Here is a 12,596-nt window from a genome sequence, read left to right on the forward strand (position 1 = left end):
TGGAAGAGCACCAAACACCCATGGGAACATGAAGGGCACATTTGGATGAATGTATATATTATCCCTATAAGTCCCCCTCCCTGCCCAAATATGAACTGTCTAATGATCTCTGAGGACTCTTCCTGGAATGAGAGCAGCTACATGCCCCCGAGATATCATTTCTTAACGCTGTGGTTTGTATTGCTGACATATGTTTTGAAATACCATATTTTACTAACTAAGGGTAAGGTGGGCAAGCAGCCCATTGCAGACTCCCTCTGGGTCCAGGCAGCTCTTCCCAGGCCACATATCTCAAGGGTGGAGCTGGGTGACCCTCCTGCTATTGAACCAGGACTACAGTGTGTGGTGGTGTGTCTGCCTTCTTCAACCTCCTAGCCTAAGGATCAGCAGTTGGTAGTCCCTGGACCAAAACTAAAATTTTATTTTAAGTTTAATCAGTTTATTTAAAAATTACAGCAGTGGATCCCATGTACAGTTGTTCCAATTGCAAGGGAAATGGCCAAACATATTTTCATCCAATCATTCTTGAACTACTTGCACGCATGACAACACAGGCTTTACACGAGTCCTAAAGATCTGATGACTGAGGCTCCAATCCTATGGACCTGGGAGCAACCCCCATTGACTGTAATGGGTTACATCTGATTAAACATACATAGAATTCTGCTGTTAATGTGGTAACGCATCCATGGTAGTGGATGGAGGGACTTAGTCTTCTAAATATTTTTACTCATGAAAGCCATTCTTGGCTTAATCATCTCCTATTACAAATTAAAATGTATGAACCTTGCATGACACTCACATATAGCTTCTGTTCCTCTGTAGTTTTTTTTCCCATACTTAAGCTAAAGATTTGTTGAAAGTTCTGTTGTTTTATAGTAATTCAAAGAAGAGAGCTACAAGACCCACTCCACATGGGTTGTTTAAGCCACAGGGCGTACTGGGCACCATTTGTCTAATTACCTACCTAGAGACAGCTTGTCATGTTGTCTGAATCCAAGTGGCATGGCTTGTTGGAAGGGGAAACAGCCCTCAAATAACCCATGGCCTGTTGTTGGGTTATTTGAGAGTTGTTTACCCCTCAAACAAGCCATGCCACTCTTTAAAAAGCTTGCCTTATTCCAAAGTCAAAATAAGGATCAGCTTCAAGAAAAAGTTAGCACATACTACATGAATCTCACCATTACTTCTCACTCCCTACCTTCTTCACTTAGAAAAATCCTTTAAAAATCTCTAGACTTTGCACCCAGAGTCTCTAGACTTATATATTCCAAGGTTTTGATTCTATCCCTGACTTTGTTTAGTAGTAGATGGGTATGAATTAGACTAATTAAAATATTCTACATTTCTGCATCCTTAACATGGTGTGATATTCTTTTATTCTTACTTTGTCTTTTTCATTTTTTTTCCAGGACTGCATCAGCTTAGGCTCAGGAGAGCCAAGTAGGAGTGTATATCATTCCTTTGTCCTCTATCATAGTAACAGCCCTCGTTGGGGAGAAGTCATCAAACTCCCCATTCCCATAGACAGATTCCGTGGCTCTCACCTTCGTTTTGAGTTCAGGCACTGTTCCAGTGAGTGCAACATGCTTTTATATCTGGAAGAGACCTAATTTTCATAGGCTGCTTTTCTTCTGCAGATCAGTGTTCCTTCACAAAGGAGGAGGATAAAACAATAAATTTAAAACACATGATAGAGCACATTGTCACAACAGTTTCAGCCAATAGCAGTTGCAGCAACAACAACAAAAAGCTTTTGTGGATGTACAGCTGCAACAACCTCTAGCAAGGCAATTGTTTGGGGTGGTTAAGGCTATTGTGCCTAAGCCAAATCTTGTGTACGCAACTGGATAAACCTCCACGAAGGGCTGAGAGGACTGGAAGATTTATCAATAAATTAGAGGAGTTATTATTGATTACTCATTAAGCAGAAACTAGAATTTGTATTCTGCGGACACAAATTTACTATGTTTTATTTCTTTTTCTGTGCCAGCTACTCATATGAATTTGTCTAGGTACATGTTTTTCCTGAGTTACATCCAGAAGTTATGGGCGGTTTTGTTTTTTGAATGCTTGACACTTTGTTTTTGTTAATGTAATATAACATATGTAATCTTTACTGATGATATAGTGGAAAGGTTAAGCCTAACATCATGCACTTTGGGTTTAAACTATGAAATCTGGCAGACTTCAACATTTACTCAAACTATACATTTTTATATGGATCCCAATAAGCAATTTCCCCTACGGGGCAGGAAAGTGACAAGTGTGTTCTATCCTTTAGTCTATGAGCCAAGATAAAAAAATTTAACCATATGTGATGAATAATGCTGAATGTGATCATTGGCCAGGTCTACACTTCAAGAGATGGGAAATAGGTGATAGACCTGGAGCAATCACATGGTTTTGTGTGTAATCACAGTTAACAGAAACCTTACTCAAGACTGGCCCCTTACTCGAGCATACTGCCACCATACCAATGATAACAACATATGCATAAATGAACAAAGAATTAGAGAGGTGCATCCAAAACTGAGGTTTGGGCCACCCTAAGTCATATACCCAATCCTTGGGGAAAGTGGTCTCTGTGAGATGTTACAGTCTTGTGTTTGGCCAAACACGTCATTGGGGCACAAGACACTTGCAAGCATGGTACCCCCATGCAAATATCCAATGTACATGGAAGTGAATACAGAACTGGAGGTGTGCACCCCACAACAAGCTTTGGGCCACCCCAAATCATACACTCTCACTTCCAGGAATGGCCTCTATGAGTAGCAAGCAGTCACTTCTAGCCCAGCTCTTCATGGACTGGTGATGTGTGTTTGGGTATGATGTGGCTTTGTTTTTTCCTAGGTGATGGATATGAAATGATTTTTCAGGGACAGCATTTTGCATGGTTTAACAACATTTTCTAGAGAGCTGCTTGCATGTATGTTAGCGATATGTTATAGGAATTCATATTACATTGTGAATATGTACACTCTGTGTGTGTGTGTGTGTGTGTGTGTATATATATACACCGATCCACTTGTATCTTCTGGAGGACATCCCATGACCTTCAGGTTAGACCCTCCCACTGGACAACAGGCAGGACCCAATCTAATAGCCTTCTCCAGGGGGAGGGGCTACCTAGCCTGGCCTGCCTGGCATCAACTGAACAGGGTCCATGCTAAGCTTTGCAAACTCAGCTAGATAGAGTTTTCCTTTTATTTTTTTATTAAAGAAGTGTGCCGGTGCACCAGGGATTGCCCTCGCCCTGTGCTGTCCCTACCCAGGAAGTAGCCAGGCTTTTGGCCTTCCTTGCTTTTTACAGTGAGGAAACCTCCACCCCACCTGTGCTCTCCCTAACTGGGAAGCAGCCAGTCCTCTTGTCTTCTTTGGAGCAGTGGCAGTGCACCCAGGTCGACACAACCTGATGCACGTGCTCCCTAACCAGGTGCGTAGAGTGCCTAAACAGCTACTGGCTTGCCTGTGCTCTCTCTACCTGAGAGAGGTAGATTCAAGGCTTCCAGATTATCCCCTGGGTAAAGCTCACTGGTGCCAGACAGTCATTTCCTGTGCACACGTCCCCTAACCTGGTGGCAGCTGAGCTGTGAGGCCTTATTTGCCTTTGGTGCAAAGTATGCCTCAACTGCTCAGCTGTGCCTCACTCTCGGCTTGAGAGGCCTCACCCTCGGCTTGAGAGGCCTCACCGGACCTCAGGTTCCCTCAAGTGGCATGAACAGTGTGTAGAAGAGCAGCACCCCACACCTCTTGCCAGGGAACAGGGATGCAGGCTTTCTCCACCACTGCCCCCCCCCAACATCTTGTCAGCCCCTAAACAGGGTTTGGCTAGAACATGGAAAACAACACTGCATCAGCAAGGACAGAGTTGGGGAAGAGAGAAGAGGCAGCAGCATTATGGGGGGAGTGCCCATCCAATGCTTCCTCACAGCGACCATCAGGCCCACTGGAGGGTCCCACAAGGGTGACTCCTGCTACCCCCTCCCACTTTGTGCAAGACTTGGGTGGGGAACAGGCCCATCCCAATTTCTTGGCTTGGGTGAAGCAGATTGTGACACAAGAGTTACAGGGCTTGGTGCCACGCCTAAGGGAGGACAGTAGGCCCAGTTGCTCCTGGTCCCTGGGGGAGGGGGCATAAATCCCATAAAGGGAACAAGAAAAGACACCATTCATCCTGGGGTGGATCAGGCTGTAAGAAGAAGGGATACAGATCTCCTTCCCTTCTTCATCTTCTTCCTGCAGTTCTTCCAGGGGATCTTCCTCCCCAGCTTCCCACTCAGAGGAGGAGGAACCTGCAAAAACGAAGTGCTAGTGAAGGGATCCAGCAGGCAGCCACCCCTCCTTACCCCAGGGGAGCAAAGAACTTTCTGAACAGTGCAAGCCCCTGAGTAGGAGCCTCCTTTCCCTGCCCCTGGTAGCTTTTGAAGTGATCAGGAATTCATGCTAAGAAACTTCCCTTTTTATATTTGTCATCTAACTGAACAACAACAAACTCTTTTGGAACCTTATAGTCACCACTGGGAACTTTGTTTTGGTATAAGCAAACAATTTTAAAATGCATTTATTTCAAAATGAGTAGATGTGAGGGTGGAACCATATCAGGAAACGTTTAGGCATTATCACTGCATGTGTATGGCAAGTCTGATGCTTTTAACCCAAAGTGCATTATTTTATTTTTAAAACATCCTGGCTTAACCTCTTTGTTAATAGGGATATTGGTTATTTTCTTGTTAACTTTATTAAAATATTTTAATACTTTTTTTGCCAATAGCCCCTCAAAGTGGTGTACAATAAAAGATTTAAAACAACAATATAAAAACAGAACCAACCAATTATTAAAAGCTGAGCAAACCAAAAATGTATTAACTGCTCACTGAGAGACAAACATTGTAGACGCTCATCCTATCCCCTTAGAGAGGGAGTTCCTCAACGGGGGTGCTATTGCAGAAAAGGCCCAGTCTTGTTTTCTCACAAGCCTGGCCTCAGATGAAGGTATATAGCAGGGCCTCAGATTTGAATCATAAAGTACAGACAGTATCATATGGAAGTAGGCAGGGTTCCAGATAGCCTGATACAGATATCCTGGTTATTGTAAATTCTTTCAAATATGTACTTGCAAAAAGCCATAGTTATCAAATCGTATTTGTCAAGGCTCCTGTGCAGCCTCTTCTGTCCATTCCTGGATTAGATCCATAGTTGTCCCTCTGTGAATGGAAGGTCTCCTTCTGTTCACAGAATGGACTGCAATCCAGTGGAGACTCCCACTGGAGGAAAGGGGAGAGGGAAGGTGATTTCGACTGCTTCACCCAGCAGCTCCCAAACTCCTCCATGGGTTCTGTGGAAAGCACAAGCTGAACTGGGACAATGCAAAACAGGTATCATGGAAAGAGAGTCAGGATAAGGTGTTTTTTCTGTAAGTTATTCAACAATTTATGCAAACATTTCATTTTCTTACTGCAGCAAAAGATAAAGGAGAAAAGAAGCTTTTTGGCTTTGCATTTACACCATTAATGAGGGACGATGGAACCACCCTATCTGATGATATTCATGAGCTTTATGTTTATAAGGTACAAATTTTAGCCCCGCCATCAATGCATCTCATAGTTCACTGTGGTTATATGTGAGTAAATCCGTAATGGCACAAATTTAAGACATGCTGTGTCAGTAAAATAAGTGCCTGGATGGATCTTGGGTCGTCACTATTATAGTGCATCACAAATTGTAAGACACTGCAAGCAGATTAGATGATCAGAAGTGCCTAGCATCATTAAAAAAAAAAAATTATTTAGAAAATCTCCTCTCTCTCTTTGCTAATGCATTAAGACTGGTATCCTGCATTATACATGGGGTTCAAGATAGATGACTTAAATGTTTACAAGCTTACATTTAATGGGGGCACCTCTGTCCCACAAAGGCTCAAAATTTAGCTGTTTTATTTAATGTTTTGGGGAATGGCTTTTTAATATAACGTTAAATTTAATAATTAAGCAAAACTCTCACTGGAAAGTGTTGAACCCTCTCATCTCTATCGCACCACACTAGGACCATCCTAGCACATCATTGGCACTTAGACTGGAAAAAAAGTTATTTCCCTCATCTGTTTTATCCTTTATTCTGGACAGAGTCAAGAGTCCCAAAGAGCGTGATAAACAATACCACCCTTCAGCAAAAGATTAATATTATTGTATAAATAGAGCTGATGTTTAGAATCCTTGAGAGGAAGGCTTCTAATAAAAGCTCTTGTGCTTCAGGGGCATGTTTAGTACAGAGATGAACACTCTAAGAGAGATGTTTTTTTCTTACCAAGTATAGCATAATTATTTAAAAGGAGGTTAATTTTAATGGAAGATGCATGTAACTTGTTAATTATCACAAGAGTATCTAAAGTGATTTCTTGGTAGATAACTATGTTTTCTAAAGTGTGCTGAAAGAATGAGCACTATGCATATTATGATACAGAATGTCTGTGTGCATAGGATCAATACAAAGTCTTATATACTGTGGTTATTGACCCAGGAATGTATGGTGTAAAGTGACAAATCAATTGGGTAAAGATAATTTCCTTTCTTGTGTCTCCAGTGTGATGAAAACAGCACATTCAATAACCATGCACTGTATTTGGGTCTTCCATGCTGCAAAGAGGACTATAATGGTTGTCCTAACATCCCTTCAAGCCTGATTTTCCAGCGTAGCACCAAAGAGTCTTTTTCAATCTCTACCCAGCTTTCTTCTACCAAACTCACCCAGAACGGTATAGTAATTTTCACTTCAAGAATGCCAAAAAGTAGAGGGGTACTTCAGACATTGCATTTTGGTGGACATCATACACATGTTTAATATGGATTAACATAGAAGGGGGCTCCTGATTTGCCATGGCTGCCTGCAGCGTGTACCTGTATTGGAAAGACTATGCTTCTTACAAAGTAGCTGTAAAATGCAAGACTGAAGGCAATGTCAAACTAAAAATAAAAAAGATCCTTTTGTTGTGGCTAGCTTCCTAGAATGAGTAAAGTCACAGTTGTAATAAAGCAGATATATATAGCATAATTAATTACAATCTATTTAAACAAATAATGTCAGATCATTAGAAGAATCAGGTATCCTCAGAGCATGGTTCATAAAAAGTTGCTTTGATATTTTAGCTGCCAATGCAAAAAAAGCTACTTTTCCACGATCAGCCTGTTTTCATTTGCCAATAAAAACTTGATTTTTTGTGTGAATTGGACCAGTAGCCAAAGTTAATAGAAATGGAGGGGGGAAAGCTGATGTCTGGCCTCTTAATGAATATCACAGTCAAATAGATATAGATGAATGTTCTCTACAACCCCAAGTCCACAAATAAATACCCTTTATTATATGGAGTATTTCCATAATGGTCTTCAAGAATGCTTAGGGGCATTTGCTGGAATTGCTGGTGAGCAGAAGCATGCCTTTTTGACAAATTGTTAAGATCAGAATTATGTTTCATATTCATAATTAAATTTGAGCATACCTTCACAGCAGAGAAAGATCCTGCTGAATAGAATCCTTTCTCAGTTGATTTTTAAATTTGACAGTTTTTTTAATTAAAGAAAGTACTCTCAAGAAAAGCCAAAGGAATTCATCAAATTAGTTGTCTTCTGTAGATGGCTTTCCCATTCTTGGAAGTAAAAGAAGATTGCGGCTGTAGACAGTTTAACAGCCTCCCTTCCCCCACATCAAATTTTAATCCAATAACTAAGGGCGCAATCCTATGGGAATAGTTGGCTGCCTCCAAACTTGGAGGCGGACAACTATCCAATGCAGGGCAGGCAGAGCGCAGAGGGGATCTTCTCCTCCACACTCCAGCCACCCTGCATTTGTGGCTAGATGGCCAATTTCAGCTGTCTAACCAGGACGCCTCAGAGTGGGGGTGGGGGGAGGCTGGATGGACATAGGAAGCATCGTACTGGATGTTCCACAGTCCCCACCCCACCCCCAGGAATGCCCCCTTTTCAGTCACTTCATGCTGCTCTTCCAAGCATGGAGGCGGTGACGAACCACACCTCCTATGAGGCAGCAGCAGAGTGGGTGGGGAGTCAAATTTCTGGGAACCAAGCTCAGAGTGCTGGATCCGAGCTCAGTCCCCATAAACCGAAAAATCCTATGGCTGTCTAGATGCTGTCTAGCAGCCATAGGATTGCACTTTAAAACTATATAAATGCAGTTTCATTTCAATTGGCCATAAGATGGGTTCAACTCACAGAAACAATAGGTATATAATTAGGAGGGTCCAAAACAATCACCAGCATTATATTTTCTACTGTTTCCACCTTAGAATAAGCACCGTGACCTCAGATTTCTGCACCAGGTAACAGCTGTGAATTTATTTTAACATTCAAGATCTTCATCCCTCTCCTTTCATGCCACCAGGTTTTAATAATATATTGCAGCACCATTAAAATAAGTAATGGGAGGCTTTTGGACTGGGTAGACACAGTTTAGTCTTATTACAAATAACACTTAAACAGCAAATTGTAATGAAATTCTTCCTTTTAATCCATTTTTAATGAAGCTTCTAACAGAAGTTTTGTATGATCAAGGCTGATTTTCACACATGCAGAGTGATGGATATGTGAAATGGACTATCACATCTCTTTTCTCCCAGCAAGCTTCTGGTTTATTCATTACAAACAAAGATAGAGGGGAATAAAAATGAACATGTAAAGCTGCTCTCAAGGCTTAATGTTAACATAATTGTGTCCAGCACAGTGTTTCAGAATGACTCAACAGATAGGTTTTAGGTTTTGCTCATGCCCTGTGTTTTGGGGACGAAGGATTTCCACCCAGATTAGAATGGTGTTTACCTCTTCTCTTTCATAAGTACCTTGGCTTGCTTACATGAGTTGCCTGGAGTTATTGCTCTGCCAGCATGTTTTGAAATATACTTGCTGTCCAGTTCTGGAAAACCTGTAATTTGGATTGCAGTGGTTGATCTATGGTGGGGTGGTGAATGGTTAATCTGGGTTTTAAGCAGCGAGTTGGACTGGAGGTCTTCCTGTTCTCTGATTATAGCTCATAAATAATTTGTATGAATCAGCCTTAAAGCTCTATGATTTGAAATGTGGATGTTAGCTTTCAGTAACATCTATATATGCTAAAGGACATATACACAGAGAAACATTTTTGACTTCATTCAGTTCTTTAACAAATATCGCTAATCAGGATTCACTCACTGACATTTTTGTTGGGCTTATTGTAGAAAATTAAGCATAAACAAAGAATAATTATTACCAATCTATTCAAAATGTATTCTATTGTGGTGGCATTATTTCTATGCTTATTTATAGGTTTGTACAGCATAATCCTATGCAGGTTTACTCAGAAGTATGTCTCACTCTGTTGAATGGGATTTACTCCCAAGTAAGTATGCATAGGATTGTAGTCCTTGTTGCTCTTATCTAAATATTGCTAACCTACAAATCTGTCTCTGTGAACACCTGACAATAGTTAAAAATTATTTCCAAAATTCTCATAATTCTACTTTATGCTAATCTACTCCTATAATAATATGTTTTAGTATATTGTCCATATGCCCATCTTTATTTTTTCAATAATTTTCAGTGGATCTGCTTGCTCTCTTGAAATGGAAAGCTTATCCAGATCGTGTAATGGATATCTTAGGAAGACTGAGGCATGTCAGTGGTGAAGAAATTGTTAAGGTACTGAGTCCAGTCTAAATTGTTATTAACCATTGTTATTGTGATAGTGACTATCTTTGAGGGGAAAGCCAAAAAATTCCTCTGATTGTCTTCTGTCAGTAGGTAAAGTACAGATGTGATTATCTTAAGCACAAACCTAAGAAGGACTGTGCCAACAGCATATTATCAGTTCATGAGACTAAAGCTGGAACTAGATGGGATGGAGGATTTGTGGTTGCTGCACACCTGCATCTCCTTCTTCCTTTCCTCTGGTAACAGATAATAATGCAAAATGTGTGACCTGGCATCACCATACTTTGAGTTTCCCCTTGCCACTTCATTGCCTGCTGCTTGCAGAAACAGGAAGCTTAGAGCGTGATGTATTAGCAGGGGGAGAGAGGAGGGAGACATGCATGTGTTGTAGTTTTTTGTGGTAATTAAGAGCTGTATGAACATGAGTAATAAGGTGATGAAATAAAACGATACAGTGTTTTGATTTTAAAATTCTTTGTGAACTGAACTGTTATTGAAAGCAATGCATTTATGTGCAATTATTATGTTTTAACAGGATATTATTGTTGTTCTTAGATTGTGTTGGAAAAAATATGCTCAGTCACTCCCTTTTTAGAATAGTTTACAGTTTTGAAAAGTCATAAGGCTTACTAAAGAAGTTTGAAAAGCCATTTTTTATTATTTGGAGCATTTCCCAGCCTCCCTTTGTAAATGGAAATGGAACTGAAATTGTGTCCTTCCTTGAAGGTACTTGGAAATTATCTAGGTTTTCTAATGAATGCTAGAAATACCAGCATGTCACGATAAGTGTGAATTCATACTGTTAGATAACAGAAATTGGGATAAAATGTGGTCATTGGCCAAAGGCACTAAGGATGCAATCCTCCTGAAATAGTCGGCAGCCTTTGAAGTCAGGGGCTGCTGAGTATCCAGTGCAGGGTGACCATTGTCTAGCTGCAGCTTGGGGGAGGGAAGGAGGGCACGTGGCGCATAGGAAGCTGCATAATGCAGCTTCCATGGTCTCCTCCTCACCCCCAGGACCGCCCCCTTTTCCCCATCTCCGCGCTCTGTTTCCAAGCGCAGAGATGTAGCCAGCACAGACAGAACCGTGCTGGCTACAAGGGGTGGGAGAGGGGAGCACGGTTTCTGGGAAGTACGTTGGAAGCCCTGGCTCCAACCTCAGTTCCCAGAAACCAGAAAATCCTATGGCCCTCTAGACAGTGTTTAGTGGACATAGGATTGCTCCCTTCATCATTCTTTACTGTTAAATGTCAAAGTTCTGTGATTGACATTGTCCACTCGGCTCTTAAAATTAAAAGCTAGTTATCAGAGAAAGAGTGTCTGATTTGTGTTGCATATACATTGCTCAACAGTTATTATAATTATAGTCTTTTTCTGCTGCATTCAAAGATAAATTAGGGGTGCAATAGTATGCATGTTTAGACAGACAAAAGTCCTGCAACTCCCAGCTTTCCCCAGCCAGCTATGCTGGCTGGGGAATGCTGTGAGTTGTAGGACTTTTGTCTGTCTAAACATGAATAGGATTGCACCCTTAATCTACAGAAACTGTAGAATTCAATAGATAAAATTTTATTAAAGGTGAACTACAATTCATTAGAGTATGTTGGTAACATATATCAACCTCTTTCTGCACTTCAGTGCAAGACTATTTTCCTTCACATATTTTATCAAACTGCACACTTAATTGAATGCATATGTGTTCTCTTTGCTACTGCCAGAAAGCTGACTACCCCTTAGAATTGAAGCCAGCTCAAAACCCTGTTTTGTGGGGCAAGGCATAGAGGTGCCTTTCCTCAAAGTGTGTAGTATATGGTATGGCTATCACCAATTAACCAGTTTACTGAACAGACACTTAAAACAAAATACCCTCATAAGATAAAATGAGGACTAGGAACAATTACCACTTACTGAAAATCTCTGGGTTTGTGTTTATGTAGAACAGGGGTGGCAACTTGTGGCGATCTAGATATTGTTGGACTATAACACCCATCAGCCCTAGCCAGCAGAGCCAATGGTGAGGGATGATGGGAGTTGTAGTCCAACATCTGGAGGGCCACGAGTGACCTATCCCTGAATATATTTCAGTTTAAAATAGAAAATGTCCAGATAAAGTACAACAATGCTACCTATAGTAATAGTCTTGTTACATGTCTAAATAATTTTCCTTTTCAGTACCAGGGGCAGTCTTGAATGCTCTTACACATAATTTGAATAAATCTATAATCCTATACACATTTACCTGGGAGTAAGTCCCACTGAACTCAATGGGAGTAAGTCCCAGTGAGCTCAGTGGGGCTTGCTTCTAAGTAGACATGAATAGGACTGCACTGTAAATCATTAAATGGACTGTTTTGATAGAATTGTTTATAAGATGATATCATATGAATCTTCCAGTTCTTGCAGGATATTCTGGACACATTGTTTGTGATTTTGGATGACAACACAGAAAAATATGGACTGCTGGTATTTCAGTCTCTGGTAAGCACAACACGCTTCTGATGGATCAACACTTTAATCATTCCAATATCCATTATTTTCCATGGTGTGCACAACTGTAGAGCTCTGGCCTATTACTAATTTTACCAGCAGGCCTCACTTCGTGCAGGGAATTGTAGAGGCAGCTCCTTCCCCAGTGGCCTACTGCAATTCAAGTCAACATTACTTTTCTCCATTGGTTGGTGGAACTTCTGGAATGTGTATTTCTTCTTCCTCAAATCCTCCATAGTAATTTGTGTGTCCAAACAGTTGTCATACTGGCTTTTGCCTATGATAGTGCGCCCAGTTATTCATGACCCATGTTTCCTGAGTTTGGTATACATGGCAATTATTTCACTTCCAAGACACTCTATGTATGCTAAATGTTATCTTCTCTTGTAAAGCTTTAAATGCTGAACCATA

General features: G+C 40.9%; 1 protein-coding gene across 1 annotated transcript in view; it reads left to right on the forward strand.

Moving 5' to 3' along the window:
* DOCK3 (dedicator of cytokinesis 3) overlaps nucleotides 1-12,596 on the forward strand; it is a 454,424-nt gene that overhangs the window by 237,944 nt on the left and 203,884 nt on the right. Inside the window, exons 16-20 of the mRNA XM_084829818.1 lie at nucleotides 1,413-1,575; nucleotides 5,467-5,573; nucleotides 6,586-6,757; nucleotides 9,589-9,686; nucleotides 12,093-12,176. Of these exons, the coding sequence (XP_084685944.1) occupies nucleotides 1,413-1,575; nucleotides 5,467-5,573; nucleotides 6,586-6,757; nucleotides 9,589-9,686; nucleotides 12,093-12,176 (624 nt within the window). The remainder of the gene's footprint in view (nucleotides 1-1,412; nucleotides 1,576-5,466; nucleotides 5,574-6,585; nucleotides 6,758-9,588; nucleotides 9,687-12,092; nucleotides 12,177-12,596) is intronic.

This window comes from Heloderma suspectum, chromosome 2 (genome assembly GCF_057233095.1).
Source record: "Heloderma suspectum isolate Gila_16-S chromosome 2, 16-S_ref, whole genome shotgun sequence".
NCBI classification, from domain to species: domain Eukaryota; kingdom Metazoa; phylum Chordata; class Lepidosauria; order Squamata; family Helodermatidae; genus Heloderma; species Heloderma suspectum.